General features: G+C 47.7%; 3 protein-coding genes across 9 annotated transcripts; 2 read left to right on the top strand and 1 right to left on the bottom strand.

The window, feature by feature from the left end:
* Positions 1-268: 268 nt before the first annotated feature.
* TMCO6 (transmembrane and coiled-coil domains 6) lies at positions 269-5,757 on the top strand. Of its 7 annotated transcripts, XM_053912922.1 has the most exons (13): positions 278-398; positions 558-670; positions 890-1,057; positions 2,395-2,510; positions 2,618-2,801; positions 3,042-3,146; positions 3,297-3,382; positions 3,613-3,729; positions 3,941-4,052; positions 4,167-4,353; positions 4,494-4,588; positions 4,951-5,118; positions 5,351-5,757. In XM_053912922.1, exons 3-13 carry the CDS (start codon positions 1,010-1,012, stop codon positions 5,462-5,464), a joined length of 1,332 nt encoding a protein of 443 aa, XP_053768897.1. In that variant the 5' UTR covers positions 278-398; positions 558-670; positions 890-1,009; the 3' UTR covers positions 5,465-5,757. The 7 variants fall into 7 exon arrangements, 6 of the variants coding, with proteins under 6 accessions (XP_024430939.2, XP_045039869.2, XP_053768897.1 ...); XR_002976177.4 differs by lacking the exon at positions 890-1,057 and having other exon boundaries at positions 269-450; positions 4,979-5,118; XM_024575171.3 differs by lacking the exon at positions 890-1,057 and having other exon boundaries at positions 270-450.
* A 70-nt stretch (positions 5,758-5,827) lies between these two features.
* NDUFA2 (NADH:ubiquinone oxidoreductase subunit A2) lies at positions 5,828-7,749 on the bottom strand. Its single transcript, XM_024575176.4, has 3 exons — positions 7,553-7,749; positions 7,326-7,432; positions 5,828-6,016 (listed from the first exon to the last, which is right to left on the bottom strand). Exons 1-3 carry the CDS (start codon positions 7,648-7,650, stop codon positions 5,925-5,927), a joined length of 297 nt encoding a protein of 98 aa, XP_024430944.2. The 5' UTR covers positions 7,651-7,749; the 3' UTR covers positions 5,828-5,924.
* Positions 7,750-7,812: 63 nt separating this feature from the next.
* IK (IK cytokine) lies at positions 7,813-20,229 on the top strand. Its single transcript, XM_024575170.3, has 20 exons — positions 7,813-7,969; positions 8,533-8,599; positions 10,294-10,386; positions 10,855-10,914; positions 11,737-11,904; positions 12,075-12,189; positions 12,613-12,683; positions 12,778-12,824; positions 14,232-14,395; positions 15,422-15,530; positions 16,421-16,460; positions 16,623-16,836; positions 17,091-17,109; positions 17,570-17,648; positions 18,155-18,235; positions 18,491-18,548; positions 19,358-19,446; positions 19,638-19,746; positions 19,922-19,956; positions 20,039-20,229. Exons 1-20 carry the CDS (start codon positions 7,954-7,956, stop codon positions 20,064-20,066), a joined length of 1,662 nt encoding a protein of 553 aa, XP_024430938.1. The 5' UTR covers positions 7,813-7,953; the 3' UTR covers positions 20,067-20,229.
* Positions 20,230-22,281: the final 2,052 nt, after the last annotated feature.

Below are 22,281 nucleotides of genomic sequence, written 5' to 3' on the forward strand. Positions count from 1 at the left end.
CCTCCCTTCCCTCCGCCCCTCCCCTCCCTTCCCTCCGCCCCTCCCCTCCCTTCCCTCCGCCCCTCCCCTCCCTTCCCTCCGCCCCTCCCCTCCCTTCCCTCCGCCCCTCCCCTCCCTTCCCTCCGCCCCTCCCCTCCCTTCCCTCCGCCCCTCCCCTCCCTTCCCTCCGCCCCTCCCCTCCCTTCGCCCCGCCTCAGCCCGTGGCTGTGCCCCCTCGCTCCCCGCCGCCTTCGCTCGGCGCCCCGCCCCGCCTGCTTCACCGCCCCTTCCGCTTTGCGCTGCGTCTGCGCGGTCCCTGCCATGTTCCTTAACCCCGGTCTGGAATCTCGGCCTTGCTCTCTGTGACAATTTTCTCCAGTTCCATCATGTGGAACCGACGACAGGGCCGTCTCAGGCCGGTGGGATGCGGGGTGGAGGAGCTACGGCGCCGCCGGCGGGAGCGGGAGGCAGGTGCGGGTGGGCTAGGGAACACGGCAGGTTGGGGTATGGCGGTGGGAGACGGGGTTCTGGGTCTTGGGTGCCCCTCCTTTGCCCTCAGTCGGGTCCTTTGTCCCCAGCATTGCGGAAGGCGAGGAGGGAGCAGCAGCTGGTCAGCAAGAGGCTGCTGAGAGATGACACCCCGGAAGAAGCTGAAAGTGGAGGTGTGGACTTGATCCTCGGGGAAGCCGAGGTGAGGGGGCAGGCTGCGCGGTGAGGTCCGCAGTGGCTGGCGCCAAGTTCCTTCTTCGAGTACTCAAGGTCCGTCCCAAAACCTGAACGCGGTCCCTTCAAAACCTACAATGGGCCAAGCCAGAAACTGGGGTATCCTTCACCCCATCCGGACCCTCATCCCCACATCAACACTTAAAGTCCTAGCCGTTTGTTTTTTTTAATTTTTTTTCCTTTTAAGGAACTGTGGAGGTAACCTGGCCAGCGTGGCTCAGTTGGTTGGAGTGTAGTCCCCGTAACCTAAAGCTCTTGGGTTCGATTCCTGGTTGCGGAGGTCGGCGCATGTTTCTGCCTCACATTGATGTTTCTCTCTCCTCACTTGCTAAAAGCAATGAAACAAATTTCCTCGGTGAGGATTAGAAACAGACACACACAACTCTGGAGTGTTTCTGTGCCTCTCCATCGCAGCTCCCACCGCCCTCTAGTGGATACTTACAGCAGCCTCCTAAGGGGTCATTGGCATCTATGCTTGCCGTCCTCAAGTTCATTCTCCATACATCAGTTAGATGCGTCTCTTAAACGTACACAGGGATCCGTGGGGGCAGGGGAGCAAACATAGGGACCAAACTCCTTCCTGTGATCTGTAAAGTCCAGCATGATCTAGTCTTTGCTTACCTCCAATCTTACCAGCTTACTCATTTCAGCCAACCCTTCCCCTCTTCAGTTCTGGGAAGAATATACCAGGCTCTTTCCTGTCAAGCCTTTTGCCTTTACTGCATCTCAAGTGGGTCCCTTTTGGTATTTCGCCCTAACAGCATGTTTGCAGTCTATTAATCATCCTGTCTAATTTATTTGCTTGTTTATTATTTCTCTGACTTTTAAGTCCATGGGAACCTAGACCCAATCTTTGTCGTCATTGAAAACTTAAGATGCCTGTACAGTATTTATTGAATGAGTGAATAAAAGAGTTGGTTTTAGTTCATCTATTCATTGAGCAAGTATTGGGCATCCCCTGTGTTGGTATTGTCTGTGTTTACATATGTAATTTACAAAGCACTTGTGCCTGGGGTAAACCATTTATTCATTGCGTACTTACGTCATGCCAGGAAACTGCTGGGTACTGTACTGAGGTACGCAAGAGAAACAGAGTCCCTTTCTTTCCAGTCTTCACAGCCCATGAAGGAGACAGAAGTGCTACCTACCACCTGTCATGAAGGAAACAGGAGGCACAACAGAAACCCCTAAGTCTGCCACAGGAAGCCAGAAAGAGCTAATTTCCCAGAGGCAGTGACAGGAGCAGAAATCTGAAGGCAGTGGAGGACCTAGGGAGGGTATGCCAAGCAGAAGAAACAGACTGTGCAAAATCTTGACAGTTTAAAAAAGTCGTGTTATGCTAGGTGTTGTTAGAGTACAGGTTGCATGAGCAGAATGACTTGGAGGGGTAGGGGTAGCGTATGCCAGGTTTAAATATTATCCTTGAAGTAGCCCGTTAAGAAGGTGAGATAGATGTTACTCCCCTTTTTTCAGGCGAGAAACGGAGGTTTAGGTCCCTCGAAGAGTAAGAGGTAGGGCTGGTATTAAGCCCAGTTCTGATTCCTTCTGTCCACTCTCCTGCAGTGTTGGCACTTACTGGCCGTATTAGCGTGAATGACAAGTCCTAGGGATGGTGCAGTATTGGAGGGCTCACAGGTAAAGTGGGCAGAGCAAGGCTCAAGATTTGCTCTCTCCCCCTGCCCTGGCCTCCAGATTCAGCAATTCCTGTGCTTAGCCCAGCGGGGAACAGAGGAAAAGGAGAGAGAGGCAGCTCTGGCCAGCCTTCGAGGAGGCTTGCAGCGCCCAGAGACCCAGCAGACTTTCATCAGGTCAGTGTGGGTGGAGTGAGTGGGTGGTGGGGGCCCTGAGAGATGGATAGGAGTGTGGAGAGGGAGGGGCCGCAGGCTGATCAGGGCTCTGGTACTCCCTCATGTAGGCTGGAGGGCAGCATGCGGACCCTGGTGGGGCTTCTGACCAGCAACCATGCCCTGCTGCAGCTTGAGGCAGCCCGGTGCCTTCACGAGCTCTCTCATTCCGAGCAGTCTGCGGTGGCCGAGGCCTGCCTGCCAGCCACTTCCTACCTTCTCACCTACCTCTCCGGTCACAGCTCAGATTTTATAGTAAGCCCTGTCGCTTCCTACTTTGTTGTTGGCTTGAGTTTAGAAATTGTGTCTTTGGGTCCAGTTTGAGCTGGCAGGTAGGGAGAAGAAAACCTGTTTCCCCTGATGCCCACACCCACCCATCATCTTCACCCTCTTGTGCCCAGAGTCTCCAGGACAGGGCTGCTCCATCCTTTCCATCCCCAACCCCACCCTGGACTGATGTAGGCCAAGCCCAGTGCTTTTGCTGTCCCGCTCCAGGAGCTCTGTCTGTACACACTGGGTAACCTGATCGTGGAGAGTGAAGCCGTGAGAAGGCAGCTCCTGCCACAGGGCATTGTTCCAGCCTTGGCTGCCTGCATCCAGGTGAATGTCTGCCCTCCCTGTCTTCTTCCCTGGGCATCCCTCCCCTCGCTTCTTTCCACATGCCCCAGCTGCTTTGGTTAGGCAGCTCCAGCCTCTGCGCTGTCTTCTGGCCTAGTTTCCAAGAGTCAGACCCCTACCCTGTCTTTCTAGTCCCCCCATCAGACTGTGCTGGAAGCCCTTGGATATGCCTTGTCCCAGCTCCTGCAGGCTAAGGAAGCTCCAGAAAAGATCATCCCGTAAGTAAAATCGTGTCTCCAGGGGTACAGTCAGGGGCTGACCCATTTAGCAGTGTAGCTACTTGATACCTCAAGTCTGGTTCCAAAACTATTGCACATTTAACTCCATGTGTCTGGCTGGGAAGGACTTTGGGTTTGGACACTTTTCCCACCTGCTGTTAGGGTTTGGGAAGAGCAATAGGCATCTTACCTTCTGTGGTTCTCACTCAGAGCTCTGCTTCTGCTGGCAGCTCCGTGCTGGGCTCTACTCTCCCCCAGCACATGCTGCAGCTACTGCAGCCTGGCCCAAAGCTGAACCCTGGAGTTGCTGTGGAGTTCGCCTGGTGCCTTCACTACATCATCTGCAGGTAACAAGCAAGTTGGGAAAGTGCCACAGACCTTCCCTGCGTTCCCCTTCATGACACGTTTTTTGAACTTTGGGTTCTGGGATTGTCGTCTTTCCATGGTCTTTTCTTCTCCAAACCCAGGAAACCCATGAAACCCACAGACCCAGGCTGTTGGCCAACTGAAAGTGGAATTGACTTAGTAACTATTCAGTACTTGTTTCCTGTTGTCCAGTCAGGTCAACAATGCCTTGCTCATCACCCATGGGGCTCTGTCCACTCTGGGACTGCTGCTGTTGGACTTGGCTGGCGCTGTCCAGAGATCTGAGGATGCAGGACTGGAGCTGGTAGGTGAAGAGGACAGGTCACAATCTGCTCAACCTTTCTTCCTACTCTGTTCCTTCTCCAGGGTGTAGGTTGCCCCCTCCTCCTTACACCTGATCCCCAACTTGTCTTTGCAGCTGGTGTGCCCTGTGCTTCGGTGTCTGAGCAATTTGCTAACAGAGCCAGCGGTGGATGCTGTGGGAGGGCAAATGGAGCTCCGAGATGAGCGTGTTGTGGCATCCTTATTTATCCTTCTGCAGTTCTTCCTCCAGAAACAGCCCAGCCTGCTTCCTGAGGGCCTCTGGCTCCTTAACAACCTCACCGGTATGAGCCATAATCTGCCCAGGCCAGGACCTTTAAATACTGGGAAAACTTCCTTGTAGTTTAGACTGAGGTGGGTTGCATGGAGTGGGTGTTTTCAGGCTACAATTAGAGGGACTTTACCTTGACATTTTCCCTTCCAGCAAACAGTCCTAGCTTCTGTACCTCCTTGCTCTTCCTGGATCTGATTGAGCCTCTCTTGCAGTTGTTGCCAGTATCTAATGTGGTGAGCGTACTGGTAGGTATTGGAGTCATCCTAAGGTCTAGTGGCTAAAGTGTAAACAGTAGGAGCCCAGAAGTGCCCTTAGCTGAGAGCTGGCAGGTGGTGTGGTATGGATGGTCTCAGGGGCAGGCCCATCTAGGTGAATCCCTAAACTGGTTTACTAGTTACTAGCCTTGGGCAAATGAAGTAATCATCTTAAGCTTCAGTTTCCTGATTTATTATTAGGAGTAGTAATCCTGACGACAATGTGGAGATTACAGAACATGCTTGTAAAATTGCTTGGCACAGTACCTGGGGCATGTGGTTGGTAATCTAGTTTTTGCTGTTAATGGCTTTCATCCTTTGTGGGGACTGTGTGTATACATATCTGTCTATAGGTGCTCACAGTTCTGTGCAACGTTGCAGAGAAGGGTCCTGCTTATTGCTGGCATCTGTGGCCAGGGCCCCTGCTCTCCTCCTTGCTGGACACGTTGGCCTTCTCTGACATTGAAGTAGTAGGCCAGAGTTTGGAGCTGCTGCAGTTGCTGTTCCTGTATCGGCCAGAGGTTGGTTTCTGGCGCTGCTTCTCAATCCCCTTTGCTCTGAAGCCTCTAGTCTCACCATGGCCCCTTTCTTTCCAGTTCTAACTAAAGCCACTTCTCTGGACCTAGATAGCCAAAAACAGCATCCTCTTATTGGGAATACCCAAGAAGAGGTGGGCTAATCCATAAAACTCTGGGAATTGAGTGTTAGGGTACAGGGACCTAGATGTTGAATCCCTTTCTTTCCTGCCACTAGGCTGCCCAGGACTTCCTGCAGCAATCAGGGCTACAGGCCCTTAAAAGGCACGAGGAGGAGGCACAGCTCCAGGATCGAGTGCATGCTCTCCAGCAGACAGCTCTTCACGGGTGACCTGGCTTCTCATTGTCAGTTACTCCAGTCCTTCCCCTCATCCCAGCTTCCGTGCCCATGGAATTCCTTTTTGGGGTTTAGGACCATAATGACTCCTCATGTTCTCTGATCCCACACCTAAGCCCAAGCAACACCTTTGGACTCCAGCTCCTGCTCTTTCGCTCAGCACTGTCCAGGAGGGACCAAAGGGAAGTGGGTGTGGTCTACTTACTCTGGGGCCCTGGAATCTGTTATGTTTTAGCAGCTGGTGGCCTTTTATGGGACAGAATAAAGTTTTATTTTTATATTAAGCTGCTCTGTCTCAGTCGTTGCACAATAGGGGTAGAAGGGGGAATGAGGTAAAGAACATTCAGAGACAGCATCTTACAGCACAAGCTTTATAACGAACAGAACACATTTTTCCATATTGTACTCAGTCCAGCAGAGCCCAGGCTGTGGGGCTGAATCCTCAGTGAAGGCTTCAGGCTTTGCCACTCAGCACATTCTCTACGGCTCTGGTTACCTGATCAGCACTGAAGTTGTTCAAAGAGACGTTCTTCTCTTGGCCGAATGCTGGAGAGAAAGGGAGGTGACTAAGTATCCACTCTGCACTGGGGGGGCTGGCAAAGTATAACAGCAGGTCTTTGTCATCAACTTACAGTTGTTACGATAGGAAGGGTAGTAAAGAGATGACTAAGGTGGACTTGGTAGGACTAGAATTTATCGAGTGGGTCTCAAACACATCTAGGAAGCCCAGGTCCGACTAGAATTTTGGTAAGGCAGGTGTGTCAGGGAAGTGTTAAGGGCATTTATTAACCATGTGAACAGTGCATTCATTGCATGAGCCTAGTCTTGGCTGGGTGGCCATTTATCTAGTCTAACACACTGCAGCTATTTGAGTCCATCTCCTCTAGTCTACTGGTTTTTGGAAGAAGAACCTTTTTCTTTTTCCTCCTTCAGTTTTGAATGTATGTCATTACTTCAGGTGTCCACTGTTAGAATAAATCTGCCAGGTGTGACTTCCCTTTCTCCAGACAATCCTAGGGCAAGGTGTTAAGAACCAAGATGAAAGTACCACTATTCAGTATTGATAAACATTTATTGCAAGCCTACTATGTGTCAGGCAACATGATAGTAATTTTCAGATTGTGGTAAATTGAAATAGGTAACGTGATAAAAAGGGGCTGGGGCAATGTTACATAACTGGTCAGGGAATGCCTTTTTGAGGTGATACATAAAAGCTCAGAACTGAAAATAACCTGAATAATAAGGAGCCAGCCATGGATGTCTGGCAGAAGTGCATTCTAGGAAGGGGAACACATGTAAAGGCTCCGCCCTGTTCGATCCAGCTACATAACCCTAGATAGGGTCCGTAAAAATTTTGACTCAAGTTTCTAATCTCTACAATGAAAAAAACAAGAAAGAATCAACCCCCTCATATAATGATGAAATGAGGTACAGGTAGAAAAGCACCGAGCAGAGCCTAGCATTAAGTGTTCGACACAGAATCATTATTTTAGGTTTTCATTATTGAGAATCTAAAACTCTACCTGGACCGGCACTGTCCACACATAATTTGGAAGGATGTACATTGACGAGAACTGACCAGTACCTCTTCTATCTGAAAACTGTTCTGAATTACAAAAATGCCAGCGGCTGGTCCATATGCAGGACTGGGCCCGCCTCCACACGGCCATTACCCAGGACACAAAGCATCCTAAAACCCTACAAACGTAAATTTCCTTATTGGCAACAAGGTCAAAAGCAAGGCCAAAGTCTTAGTTCCAGACTCTCTACGAGTTTTTGCTTGACCTTGGACCTCTGGCTTCTCCAACCCTTGTTTCCCCACCGGAGTCCCAGACCCTCTGCGTTCCGCACTCACCGTAGCGGGCCCAGAGCCTGGGCTGCACATCTGAGCACTCGCGGATTAGGATGGGCAGGTCGGGGTTCGCCTTTTTCAGCTCCACATAGCGTTTCTCGATGAAGTCCCTGAGGGGCCAGAGTGAGTGCCGCGCGTACTGTGTGGGCGCGAGCCTCCCCAAACACCCTGGAGGTCATGACCCCGGCGACCCGAAGTCCGCCCGCCCTCCTCCCCACGCAGTGCCTCACCTGACGCCCTGGCTGCCAGGAGAGCGCTGGCATAAATGGATGCGAACCTCTCGTAGACCCAGCTTGGCCCCGACCCCGCGACTCAGGGCCGCAGCCATCTCCGCTAGTACCCACCCCACTGCGCAGGCCTTCCGGACGAGTTCCGCAGGCGAACCAATCGCGGGCCTCCAGTCCCCGCGATAAGTAGGCTGACGTGAGGGGCGGGGCCAAATCTAGCCGTGGATCTAAAGCATTGTAGGGCAACAGTCGAGTCGCGTCCAGTTTCCCTGCCGGTGGGCGGGTGCGGAAAGACTGTGGGACGCAAAGGACTGTGGGTTAGATCCGGAGGTGCATTGTGGGGAAAAGGCTGTCGCTGCTTTGTTGTTGGAACCCAAGGCTGGCGTTGAAGCACTGCGAACAAAATGCCGGAGCGAGATAGTAAGTCTCGGGTCGTCTGTGCTTTCTTCCCTGCGGGACGCGGGACAGGTGGCGCGTTATTTTGACCTTAAGCAGGGTGTATGTGTCTGTGAGGGTGGAGAAGGGCCAGAGTGAGGCTTGGAGCCTTGGCGTAGCCGTTGGGCCCCAGGTGAGGCCGGGCAGCCCCCAGACTCTGTCTCTAAGCTTGGTCTTTGTCCCAAGTGTCGAAACACGGGATTTATCTTATTTACTACCCCCTCCCCCCGATCCCGTATCACTTATTCTTGGGTTGCGTCAATTTCTCTCTCACGTAGTATCTTAGATGTTCTCTTCGGGAAGTCTTTGCTGACCCTTCAGCTTGTTTAGGGGCGCTCTCCTCTGGGCTCCCACAGCTTTGTATTTTCCCACTTAAGAACTTACTATACTGTAATGTTACTGTTGCTCTTCTTGCCTTTCTTCCTCACTGGATTGTGAGCAATGTAACAGGAAAGTAAATCTGTATTGTTCACCGTTATATCCCCAACTTTTGCACGGGACCTCACACAGAAGAGATTGATTAAATTAATGGCTATTCTTTTTCTTAGGTGAGCCGTTCTCCAACCCTTTGGCCCCAGATGGCCACGATGTGGACGATCCTCACTCCTTCCACCAGTGAGTGTTTCGATTTCAGCCCATGGGAATGAGCTTGGCAACGGGTAGGGTGGTGGTGGTGGCGGTGGTGATAGTAAAAGAATTCTGAATGTCTTGTCATTGGGGATGGACAAAAAATTGTACCACTTGCCCCTTTACCTGGATCAGGTCAACTGCTTAAGAGTGTTACAAGGGCCCTGGCTGGTGTAGCTCACTGGGTTAAGTGCCAGACATCAAAGCAAAAGGCTGCCTGTTCGATTCTCAGTCAGGGCACATGCCTGGGTTGCAGGCCAGGTCCCCAGTAGGGGGCACAGGAGGGGCAACCACATATTGATGTTTCTCTCCCTCTCTTTCTCTCTCCCTTCTCTCTTTAAAAAAAGTAAATAAAACATTTTTTTTAAAAAAGAGTGTTAGAAGGGAAATTCTGGCAGGGAGGGTGCTAGTTTTGAAAGTTGATGTTTAATTACACAATGCATAGGAATTCCTCTTATAGAGAATTAAAACATCTGAAATAAGTATAAAGTTCTCTTTGATAAAATCCCCAGTTCCAGTCCCTTTCTTAGAGGTAACCATTGTTATCTTTTTTACGAGTACCTTTTCTTCCTACTCTTTTAAAAAATGCACTTATATACCTGAACATGTATTCTCAGGAAAATATATCATTGCTTTGTGCTAAAATGTTTAAATTAAATGGTGTTATATAGTATACTTACTGTTTATACTTGCTTTTTTTCCATTGTTAAAACTGGGCTCAGCAGGCCAAAGGAGAGGCCTCATTGGAAGAGGGCTCAAAGGACTAAAATTTGGTCAAGGAATGGCTCCTTGCCACTGTGCCAATTAAAATATTCTCTTGTGCCATTAGTGCCATCTTCCCAACACTTGGGAAACACTGTCACTGTTTGTTTAGTTAGTTCTAGTTCATGGACACTAGGTAGTTTGTAAGTTTTTATTTTCAAATCTGTTAGCTGAGAACTGGCCATTCACATAGATGAATGGAATTGCTGGGTCATAGGAGACTCATACTTAAATTTTAATAGACACTGCCAGATTGCCCTCCAAAGAGGCTCTACTGACTTACATTCTATCAGCGGTATATGAGATTATCCACTTCCCAAATTCTCACTCATACTTGAGTAATCAAACTGTTTTGTTTTTTTTTAAATTACCATTTTTTAAAAGATTTTACTTATTTTCAGAGAGAGGGGAAGGGAGGGAGAAAGAGAGAAACATCAGTGAGCTAGAGAAACATGGATTGGTTGCCTCTCCTGTGCCTTCAACTGGGGATCTGGCTCGCAACCCAAGCATGTGCCCTGACCAGGAATCGACCCGCAACCTCTTGTTTTGCAGGCTGATGCTCAATCCGCTGAGCCACACCAGCCAGGGTGATTAATCAGACTTTTTAATAATTAAAACTTTGCAGTAGATGTGGCATTTTAAAATTTTTTATTTATTGATTTGAGATTGAGAGAGAAGCATCGATTTGTTGATCCGCTTATGCGTTCACTGGTTGATTACTGTATGTGCCCTGACCAGGAATTGAGCCTGCAGCCTTGGCGTATTGGGACGATGCCCTAAGCAACTGAGCTACCCAGCCAGGGTCACATATGTTGTTTTAAGTTATAGTTCCCTGATATCCGGTAAAATTAACCATATTTTTTACATATTTCTTTTCTAACTTTTAGTGGGTACTAAATTTTAAAATCTTTGCCTTCTAGATCAAAACTCACCAATGAGGACTTCAGGAAACTTCTCATGACCCCAAGAGCTGCACCTACTTCTGCACCGCCTTCCAAGTCACGTCACCATGAGTAAGTTCTGGGGTGATCCAACCTGTCTCCCACCTCCTTCCTACAGAAAGTCTGTTTATCTAGATGTCTTAGGAACTGGAAGTCTAGTTCTTTTTTGAAGCCTGTGGTTCTGATACTTCCTGGAAATTGAGGCTCCAGTGGAGACTGGGATGCTCTGGGATTTACTTTTTCTCAGGGTGTTGTCCATGAGCCACTTGTACTAGAGTTGCTGCTGGTGCTTAGATGGGCAGATTCCTGGGCCCGTTTGGGCTGCACAGACTCAGAATCTGGGGCAGACATTTGAGGAAACAATCTTAATAGTCCTTCAAGTGGTTGTGATGCTCTCTGAAGGGAGAACCACACACCTGCCTGGTCGAAACTGTTGTTCTTGTCAGTGTTCTAGACCTTTCTGCAGTCCTCAAGGCCACTTTTTGGGGTTTCCGGGGCTGTGGCAGTATTTTGCTGTCAGTAATTTTCTTTCTTTTCTAGGATGCCAAGGGAATACAATGAGGATGAAGACCCAGCTGCACGAAGGAGAAAAAAGAAAAGGTGAAAGAAGGAGGGAGGAGGGTTGGGTTTTCAGTTGGGCAGGGTTTGAGGGAACGGAGGAGGGCTAGTTAAAAGACAGAGACTGAAGTTTCACTTTATGGTCATCAGGCTCCCAGCTTTCACAGTGGAGAGGAATGATGTGTGGAGTGGCGGGTTAGGGGTTTGAATTCAGCCTGCGGTGTTTTAATCTCTTTACCAGTTTCTTAGCATTTTGCCTAATCTTTCTAATGCTTAATACTCTCGTGGTAGAATGGAAATAGTGGTAGTAACTTTCACTAGGTTGACGTGAGATCAGTTACGGTAGTGCGTGTAAACTGTGTGCCGGTGCCTGGCATATAGTCACTGTCCAGTAAATCTTGGTTGCCACCACCGTCGTCATTATCGTCATTATTTATATGATACTAGACTTTCTGGACCTGTAATTAGCTTTCCACTCTGCTGGAGGAGAACTGGCAAGGACTGATTTATTCTCTGTTGAAACTTGGAAGGTGATAATAATTCAGATGATGTCACCATTTCCGCGTAGAAAAGCCTTATACCTATAGAGAGTCGGTGATGTAGAGGTGGGTGGCATTAAAGAATTCTGAAGTGAAAGATGGAGTGTCCTGAGGTGGCAAATGAAACAGTGTGTCTGTGAGCTGGAAGATGCTGTAGTTGTGATTTTGAGGACTATCAAGAGGTGACCAGCAGCTTTTTGAGGACACATGTGAGCTTTCATCATAGAGAGTTGGATGAAGGTATAGGACAACAGGCAGGAACAGTTCTGTTGACGCTGAGATAGCAGCCAGTGAGCCTTACACATTTGTCTTTTTCTGGTCATAGTTATTATGCCAAGCTTCGCCAACAAGAAATTGAGAGAGAGAGAGAACTGGCAGAGAAGTACCGGGACCGAGCCAAGGAACGGCGAGATGGTGTGAATAAAGATTATGAGGAGACCGAGCTGATCAGCACCACAGCTAACTACAGGGCTGTGGGCCCCACTGCTGAGGCGTAAGTACCTAGGGGGCCTGGGCGTGGTTTCCTCAGCCTCCCAGAGTCAAAGTATTGCAGTGTGAATGCTTCCTCGCACTCTCCCTGCTCTTGAGCCCACATCAGGCCATTTCATGAGGTATTCGCCACACCAAAAGGGCTGTTCTAATGTGGCCTCTTTCGTTATCCAGGGACAAATCAGCTGCAGAGAAGAGAAGACAGTTGATCCAAGAGTCCAAATTCTTGGGTGGTGACATGGAACACACCCATTTGGTGAAAGGCTTGGATTTTGCTCTGCTTCAAAAGGTGAGCCTTGGTGAGTGAGTGGACAGTGATACTGGAAAGCTGAGTGCTCTTGTGTGGGCCTTTCAAGGCGAAAAGGGAGACTGCAGTTAGTTCCGACCATCTAGAAGGGCTAACGGTGGCCCTTCTGTAGGACTAACTGCTACTTCTTCAAGTCTCGGCTTCCATTTTATTTTCTCTCCACTCCTCACCTCCCACTTCCTGCGCCCTTGCATACCTCTTCTATTTTACTTACAGCAGTTACCATATTTTGTTGATTAATTGCTTAATATGTCTGTCTCTCCTGCCATAAGCTCCATTAGAGCAAGGATTATATTGTCTTGTTTAGTATTGAGCTCGTAGTTCCGGGCACTGTGTGGTATAGTGGTATCAGTAAGCATGTGTGCAAATGATTGCACGTCTAAACATTACTTGTTTTCCTGTTAGGTACGAGCTGAGATTGCCAGCAAAGAGAAAGAAGAGGAAGAACTAATGGAAAAGCCCCAGAAGGAAACCAAGTATGTGAACATCAGGGGAAACTTGAGAGTTTAGAAAGGTGGGGCCTAAAATAGAAACACATTTAACAAAAAAAAATTTTTTTTGTCTTTTCAGGAAAGATGAGGATCCTGAAAATAAAATTGAATTTAAAACACGTTTGGGTGAGTACTGAGTGTCCACGCTAGTGGCTCTGCATGCTCGGAGAATTGTAGACTAATGCGCTGAGCAGGGTATGCTTCCCTTTCCTTCGGCCTGTTCTTCTCTCTCTCTCGCAATCTCTCTCTCGCAATCTCTCTCTCTCTCTCTCTCTCTCTCTCTCTCTCTCTCTCTCTCTCCCCCTCTCCCCCCTTCTCCCCCCTTCTCCCCCCCCTTCTCTCTCTCTCTCTCTCTCTGCCCCTAAACTAGCTAGTTTCATAAAATACTGTAGTAGAGTTCAGACGTGGACTTAGTTGTCTCGTATGTTACTAACGTCTCCTTAGTTAGGTGGGAAGCTCTTTCAGATTAGGGCGCATCCTTTAAGGGAGGTAGCATTGTTGGTGAGGAAACATCCAGAACTTTCTGTCTGAGAGAACTGGGTTAGGATCCTGATGATGAGACCACAATAAGCTTGTGGTTGAGGCATCTCACAGTATTTCTCAGTGCCTGTTTGCCCATTGGCAAAACGGGGGTTAATGTGTGCACCTCATGGGATTATTTGGACGAAGAGAATACAGGAAACATGCCTGCTAAGAACTGGTTTTTCATTCATCATTAATATTACCTTATCCCTCATCCTTGCCCTGGCCGGCGTGGCTCAGTGGGTTAGGCATCATCCCACAAACTGAAAGGTTGCCAGTTCGTTTCCTGGTCAGGGCCCATGTTTGGGTTGTGGGCCAGGTCTCCAGTTAGGGGCATGCTAGAGGCGACCACACATTGATGTTTCTCTCTTTCTTTCTTCCTCTCTTCCCCATTCCCTATAAATAAATAAATAAAAATTAAAAAACAAAAACAAAAAAAAACAACTGCCCTGGCTGGCGTGGCTCAGTGGACTCTGAACCAGAGGGTCACCAGTTCGATTTCCAGACTGGGCATGTGCCTGGGTTGCGGGTCGAGTCCCCAGTAGGGGCAAGTAACAGGCAACCACATGTTGATGTTTTTCTTTCCCCCTCCCTTCCCCTCTCTAAAAATAAATAAATAAAATCTTTAAAAAGTAAATAAATACACTTAAAAATATAGTAAAACTGCCCTCATCTTTATTCCTCACGGGACCTAGTACCATGGTAAGCACACATGGTGTCCTTGAGAAGCCAGTGGAGGAGGGTGAATAAGAGACTGCCTAGGTCTCGTTCTTTGTTTTGTCACAGGGTAGCTATGTGACTTTAGGTAAATCACTTAACTCTCAGCTTTAATGGTCTTATTAAAAGGAGATAATACCCACTTCACAAGGCTGTTTTGAAGATTGAATGAAGCAAAGTAAAGCATTCATAGCACTTGGCATGTTGGCTGGCACAGAGTAAGCACTCAGGAAATGGCAGCTGTTATTGTAGAAGGCTCTCATTGGCTTCTTGCTGCTCTCCGTCTTTTCATAGGCCGCAACGTTTACCGCATGCTCTTCAAAAGCAAGGCATATGAGCGGAATGAGCTGTTCCTGCCAGGCCGCATGGCCTATGTGGTAGACCTGGATGATGAGTATGCTGATACAGACATCCCTACCACTCTTATCCGCAGCAAAGCTGATTGCCCCACCATGGAGGTGAGTAACCCAAATCCCGAAAGCCTTTCACGTGAGTCTCAAACCTGGAAATCAGTGTCCGTTCTGCCCCGGCTTCATTGACCACATTTAACCCATCACCGAGTTCCGTCTACTTCTCATCTCCTAAATCTCAACTGAATCCATTCACTTTTCTCTGTCTCCACCCAATAGCATTCTAGTCTAAGCCATCATCTCTTTGCTGCATTTATTAAAAGACTTTCCTAATTGGTTTCCCCACTTCCATTCTGGTTCCCTTCTAATATTTTATTTACTAATTATTACTGAGATGTAATTCACATACCATACAATGTCCCCCCTTTTAAAAATTTATGTATTGATGTGAGAGAGAGAGAAACACTGATTTGTTGTTCCACTTATTTATGTATTCATTGGTTGATTCTTATATGTGCCCTGACCGGGAATCTAACTTGTCATAGTGGGATGTTGCTCTAACCAACCGAGATACTCTGCCAGGGCCACAATTTGCCCCTTTAAAGTGTATAATTCGAGGACTTTTGATAGTTCCATAGAATTGTGTGAACATTATCACAGTCAGTTTTAAAACATTTTCATCACCTCCAAAAGTAGCCCTGTACTTTTTAGCCATCACCCCCACCACCATTCCAATTCCGTTTTTACATGTGGCCAGAGTGATCATTTCAAAACACGAATTTTTGTCTCACCACAGTTGCAAAGCTTTTATTGGTTTCTCAGTGTTAGAATAAACAGCAAAATCTTTATTGTGGCCTGTGAGAACCTGCATCTTCTGGACTTTGCAGCTTGTTTTCGCAGTGTGTCCCTGCTGTTTGTTCTTCAGTCATCCTTGCTTTCTTCAATGTGTAGAATCACTTTGACCCAGGCCTTTGTGCATGCTCTTTCACCTCTCTGGAATGTCCTTCCACAACACTCCCTTTCCAGTCTTCACTGGCTAATTGTAATTCATCCTTTAGTTTGGTAAGTGAATGAATGAGTAGATGAAAAGATTCCTGCTCAGTGGGATGACATCTTGCTTCTTGGGATTTTCAGGCCCAGACCACACTGACTACAAATGACATTGTCATCAGCAAGCTCACCCAGATCCTTTCCTACCTGAGGCAGGGGACCCGCAACAAGAAGCTCAAGAAGAAGGATAAAGGTAATCTGGATGGGTGGGGAGAGAAACCTTACCCCTGGAGGGGCATTTGAGAATGGAGCCAAGGTCTCCTGGAGCCTTCTGTCTCCAGAACATTGGGAGGTTCCTGAGGAACAGAGGAAAACTAGGCATTGGAGCATAGGCAAGGACATGCTCACATCCAGTTTCTGTCTGTGGGACCCACCCAGGAGGCAACAGTTAACTTTGAGGCATGAGAAGGAGAGAATGGGTAGTTTTTTTTTTAATTAATTAATTTATTTTTATTCAGTTACAATTGTCTGCATTTTCTCGAGAATGGGTGGTTTTTTTGTCCCATCTTCTAAACAGGTGTTTAAAAGGGCACTGAAAATTAAAGAGCCCTGATTGGTGTGGCTCAGTGGGTTGGGCGTCATCCCCTACACCGAAGTGTTGCCCTACACTGAAGGGTTGCTGGTTCAAGGGTTCCTGGTCAGGGCACATACCTGGGTTGCGGGCCAGGTCCCCTTTTGGGGGCATGCGAGAGGCAACTAATTGATGTTTCTCTCACTTTCTTCCACCCCCACCCCATTCCCTTCTCTCTAAAAATATATTAAAACCTTTTTTTCTTTTTCTTTCTTTTTTTTTTTTTTAATTTTATTTATTTTTAGAGAGGGGAAGGAAGGGGAGAGGAGGGAAACATCAATGTGTGGCTGCCTCTCGCGTGCCCCCTACTGGGGACCTGGGTTACAACCCAGGCATGTGCTCTGACTAGGAATCAAACTGGTGACCCTTTGGTTTTCAGGCCAGCACTCAATCCACTGAGCTATGCCAGCTAGGGCTACAATCTTTTTTTTTTTTTTTTTAAAGAAAAAATTAGCATGATGAGGCTGAGTGGAAATTAATGGGTTTTCCTCATTCTTGTCTTTACATTTTAGGGAAGCTGGAAGAGAAGAAACCCCCTGAGGCTGACATGAAGTGTGTATCCTAACCCCTGTCACCTGGTCTGAGGGAGGAAGGGGGCTCTGTGTTTCTTGTCTTCGGCATTTTGGGGAGGCCTGGGTGTGAGCATCTAGTGCAATGGACAGGGGACATGAAAGTGTGCTGTGACTGTGGCAACTAGTGATCTCTGTTTCCTAGTATATTTGAAGACATTGGGGATTATGTGCCCTCCACAACCAAGATACCTCGGGACAAGGAGCGGGAGAGATACCGGGAACGGGAGCGTGATCGGGAGAGAGACAGAGATCGTGACAGAGAGCGGGAACGAGAACGAGATCGGGAGCGGGACCGAGAGAGAGAGGAAGAGAAGAAGAGGCACAGCTACTTTGAGAAGCCAAAAGTGGATGATGAGGTAAGAGGTGGCCCCTGGTACCAAGTGGCGGAGCTGCCTACCTCTTTGCATGGCCAGCCAGGTACAGGGCGTCTCTGTTGTATAGGCAGCCCATGGCTCCATAGGAGCAACCGGGTTCACTAATCCAGGGTAGGTAGGAACCATTTTGTAACGGGGGACAATAGAGGGTAGGGAATTGATTCAGACTTGGGGAGTCGGGGATGAGTGGAAATCCCTCATGGAGACACTGACTTCAGATTCTGTTTTCTTTCCAGCCCATCGACGTTGACAAAGGTGAGTTGTGTCCGAGGTGTCTTGCCTTAGCTCTGGCAGTCCTGCTTTCCCTTGGGCTGAGTCTGACCTAGAGCTCAGAGCCTGCAAGGGTGGGATTGGGGGACTTCCTGGTTCTGGGTTTTTATAAGATCCATGTCTTGTGTGGAATTGACAGAAGATAAGTCTGGAGTTCCCTCTATCTTCCCGGGCGATGACAGGCCTTATGTGATCTGTTAGATACAATTCCTCCAGCTCTGTGGTCTTGAGGATGGGAGGCAGGTTGAGTGCGCACACTACCCCATCTCAGCCAGATTACCTCATTAACTTCATTATTAGTTGGGATATGATTAAAATTTTGTTAGCTAAACAAGTTCAATTGCTTAAAAAGTGCTTTTATGAAAGCTGCAGGCTGGAAGTGTGTTGTAGGGAAGAGGTTGTAAATTCCTCATTTCAGTGTGCTAATAGAGTTCTCTTTCCCCAGGACCTGGATCTGCCAAGGAGTTGATCAAATCGATAAATGAAAAGTTTGCTGGTTCTGCTGGCTGGGAAAGCACTGAATCATATCCTTTATTTCAATAAGTTCATGGGTTCTAGGGAATTGTTTTGTCTCTCTCTCTCTTTTTTTTTTTTTTTTTTAAGATTTTGTTTATTTTCAGAGAGGGGAAGGGAGGGAGAAATAGAGGGAGAGAAATATCAGTGTGTGGTTGCCTCTTGCACAGCCCCTTCTGGGACCTGGCCTGCAACCCAGGCATGTACCCTGATTAGGATCGAACTGGTGACCCTTTGGTTTGCAGGCCAGCACTCAATCCACTGAGCCACACACCAGCTAGGACAGAATTGTTCTCTTTTTATTCCAACCCCACCTGTCTGCCTGCTTTCCCACAACCTCGCTGCTTCCCTTTTGTGTTAATTTTGAAAGTCATTGTGACTTTCCCCTTCGTGAGAGAATCCATTCAAGTTCACAGTTCTCTTCTTAGAGTTTTCATGTTGTTGCTTTTAGCCCTTGGCCTTACTTGCTTGAAACTTTTCTGCTACAGGCAGAATTATTGTCTTTAATATAGCATATGCTGAAGAAGCCAGAGGACAAGAAGCAGCTAGGAGATTTCTTTGGCATGTCCAACAGTTATGCTGAATGCTACCCAGCCACGTACGTGAGACTGACTCTGTTAAGGGAGGCTGGCGGGATTGGACAACAAGTTTGGGTGGGAGCTGGGGGATGGGGTAAGGGGAAATTTGATTTGCTGGGATCCATGGATACTTCTAATTTGGATGAACTATTCTGTTAGGCTCTGAGTGGGAGGTCTAGGGTGATGGTCATTCCTAGGCATTACTAGGATAGGTTTCTAAGTGGAGCATAGGAGTATGGGTCTGCACCATTTGTTCAACTGTGGCTTCTCTTTAGGATGGATGACATGGCTGTAGACAGTGACGAGGAGGTTGACTATAGCAAAATGGACCAGGTATGGAGTTACAAGGATGGGTGGAGGCTGGTGGGCAGTTACTGTGTAGTACATATCCCTTTCCCCACTCCCAAAAGATCTGTCTCATTTACTTGTCCTCACCTTCCCTCAGCTGCAGTAATGGCATCAGCAGCATTGTGGGGTCATGGGCTGCTTGACTGTTTCAGAGTGTTTATATGAAAATCAAATGAGATGGAGCCAAAAATACATTTCTTTATTTCCTACAACGTGCCAGGCTCTGACTTCTATCCTAGGCAGTAAGCAAGTCTTAGTGCATTAGCAGAAAGGGCAGGAGAAACTGCAGTCTTTTGAAAATAATGAAGTTTATTCTAGCCCGCCAGTGTTGGAATTTTTCTCGAACTCTTAAAACCCAACAAACATACCATTAATAGTAAAGAAATTTCATCTACTTTTTCTTTGTTCTCTCTGTACTGTAGTGGTTAAGAGCATGGTTTAATTCCATCTTGGAACCTTGTTTAACCCTGGTTCTTCCATTTATTAGTTTTGTGACCTTGCCAACTTAATTTACTGCTAATGCCTCAGTTTCATCATCGGGAAAATGGAGAGAATATATTTTAATAGTGTTTTTGAAAGAATTAAATAAGGTAGGTATTTAGTGTTTAGAATATAATGCTTGTCACATAATAAATGCATAGTAAGCATTTTATTGTTGTTTTTTCTGTTGTTAAGGTAGGATTTATAAATGAGGAAATCTGGGATTGTGGGAGAGCCTGGCTTTAATCAAGGGCTAAAATTCCATTTCCCCTGACATCTCTTCCTCCCCGGTCTCCCATTCTGTCCTGCAACAGGGTAACAAGAAGGGCCCCTTGGGTCGCTGGGATTTTGATACCCAGGAAGAATACAGCGAGTATATGAACAACAAGGAAGCTTTGCCCAAGTGAGTTGGTACTAAATATGGCCAGGGTGTGAAAGGGATGGTGGTGGGTGGGCTAGCCGCACACCAAGGTAGAGGGTGTAGTCTGGCTGAGACATTTCCATGTAGCTTCTCTGCTCACAGGGCTCTCTGGGATCTTTGCTAGTGCTACGCAACTGATGCCGCCTTCTCCCAATTGCCTTTTCCCCCCTCAGGGCTGCATTCCAGTATGGCATCAAAATGTCTGAGGGGCGGAAAACCAGGCGCTTCAAGGAAACCAATGACAAGGCAGAGCTTGATCGCCAGTGGAAAAAAATTAGTGCGGTAAGTGGGATGCCTCTCCGGTGGGAGGATTTCAACTGCGAGGAGACACTGGTGCACTGGTCCAGGAATAGGAAAGGGGTGGCCGAGCCATGGAAGTAGGAGAGAGATCAGCCTTGGCCTCAGGTGAGCTTAGACTGGCATTATTATAACTGTCCACTCTAACTCTTTCTCGCAGATCATTGAGAAGAGGAAGAAGATGGAAGCTGATGGGTGAGCACCATATTCATCCTCTGTGGGACTGGGATATTGCTTAGTTTATTGATCTTACGTTGACTCATTTCTCCTGTTGCAGGGTTGAAGTGAAAAGACCAAAATACTAATTTCTAGTTGCAACTCCAAGAGGAGTCTTTACAAGGATATGCTTCCCACCGCTTGCTTTCTACAATTCCCAAAGAAGTTGCAAGGTGTTTTGTTTTTTTTTCCCCATGAATGTATATAAAATATTGTATAATCATTTGGTTTCATTAAAATTGGTTAACCTCCTGCCTATTCTTAATTGAGCATCCCCCACTCCAGGGCCCCTGAGGCACCAAGAGGGCTATTAATTCTACTGATTGTATAAAGTCACATGCAGAAAGTCAGCTCAGTCCTTTCCTGAGCTCTGCTTCTGGATTCCTGGACAGTAAGGATGTTTACTTCACCGGGTGCCCCGTGGAGATTCAAACGGCCCTCACTGATGGGCAAGAGATAGATAGAAGAATGTAAGGATGGTTGGTCTCAAATGTCAGACTCATTCAGGCCCATTTGGGGGCCTACTCTTGGGGCAGAGATTCCATGGGAATTAGGGTCAGCCCAATGGGCTGCCAGTCTGATCCCACAGTTGTACGTGACTGTGTTAGGTGAAGACACCTGCTGAGAATCACTTGCGGGGGGAAAAATCTTTTATGAATTTATGCTCTCCTGGGGACTTTAGTAATTCTAAGTACACATGACTGCTTTCCTAGCTGAGGGGATAACCTTGAGGAAGTACCGTGAACCCCTGTGCTAGGCCCAAAGATTTCGGTGTGCTCTTCAACACCCTGCAGAGTTTACTGAGGCCCAGGGTGGGCTTCCTGGTGGCCTCCAAATCACTCCAACCCTGCTTTTTTCTTCCTCTGCCCATTGCCAGCACTTTCATCTTGTACTCATAAATCCGTGCTGTCTGTTCGAAGCCTAAAACCTGTGTGCTTACCAAGTTCAAAGAAAGTTAGAGGGTCACCATAGCCATTGCCTTTGGTCACTTTAATCTTGATAGGTCAGGGCATTTAAGAGGCTGAAATCAAGCCTTGCTGGCAATAGCATCTAGAGTTTCAGATGGTAAATGACACCCAGGTTTCACAGTCGTAGGTAGCAGCCCCAGTGAGGGAAAAGGTCATAGAGACCCGGCTGAAATGATATCACGAAGGTCCTAAGATGACCTAGTGGGTGACTGCCAGTTTATGATCTTTCTACAAGTACCACCAATTCTTGTAAGACCTTCTCGTTGACAACATAGTGACAAGGACTCCCATGTAACCTCTCTGAGGTCCTAACTCTGTTAAGGTAACTGGGAATATGGGATGTCTTAGAAGGTTTAATACCACAGTGATGTGAGAAGGTTCTCTTCAGCCACTGGAGCTCCTGCTCCTCATCTGCCCTGTCACAGAGGGTGCGCCCAGCTGTAGGCTTCTGTTAACTGGAATGTCCAAAACAACCGCTGTGCCCTTTTGCCTCTTCAGCCACTCCTTGCCAGCTCTGAGCACTGCTGGCCTGCCCGCTGAGGGTCTGCAGCCTAAATGCAGGAATGGGCACGGTGCTGTTTGTTCAGCCGTGAAGACATTGCACATGGACAGCAGCAACTTGCACATGTGTGTGCACGGGCTGCCTACGCTCCACGACCCATCATGTGAAATCCTCGTGGTGTGGGCTTTTGCTTCTTCCTGACCAACTTGGCTGATGCTTGTTGCAATCTTGGGTTTGACCAAGCCATGAACTACTGGAGTTCCTCTCTCTGATCCTGAGGGCATTAAGTCCTCACTGGTTGGGGATGTGGACTGAAAATGGGGTTTTATTGAGAGTAACCTCACAGGCTTACCTGATCATAAGTTCCTAAATGGCAGGTCAGGATGGGTAGTGACACCCCAGGCATATTATAACTTTAGTAAAAGGTTTATCTTTGCCTTGAGGAAGCCCTGTGCATTGTTTCTGTGCGTCTAGGTTAACACAGCTTTGAAATAATCATCCTCAAGAGAGCACATAATCTTGTTAATGATCCTGTACTAGGGGTGTCAAACTCATTTTCACCAGTTGGGTGGGGAGGCCACATCAGCCTTGCAGTTGCCTTCAAACGGCTGAACGTAATTTCAGGACTGTATAAATGTAACTACTCCTTAACTAGGGGCAAGGAGCTTGGTGCTGCCGCCGGGTAGTAACAAGGTGCTGGGCTGGATAAAACAAGGTGGAGGGTCGGATTCAGCCCTTGGGCCTTGTGTTTGCCACCTGTGCTATAATCCATTCCCCATCTTGCTTTCTTCCACCTTCATGTAATCTTGCTTACATTCCCTCTTTAATTTCAAA

Source organism: Desmodus rotundus, chromosome 10 (genome assembly GCF_022682495.2).
Source record: "Desmodus rotundus isolate HL8 chromosome 10, HLdesRot8A.1, whole genome shotgun sequence".
NCBI lineage: Eukaryota > Metazoa > Chordata > Mammalia > Chiroptera > Phyllostomidae > Desmodus > Desmodus rotundus.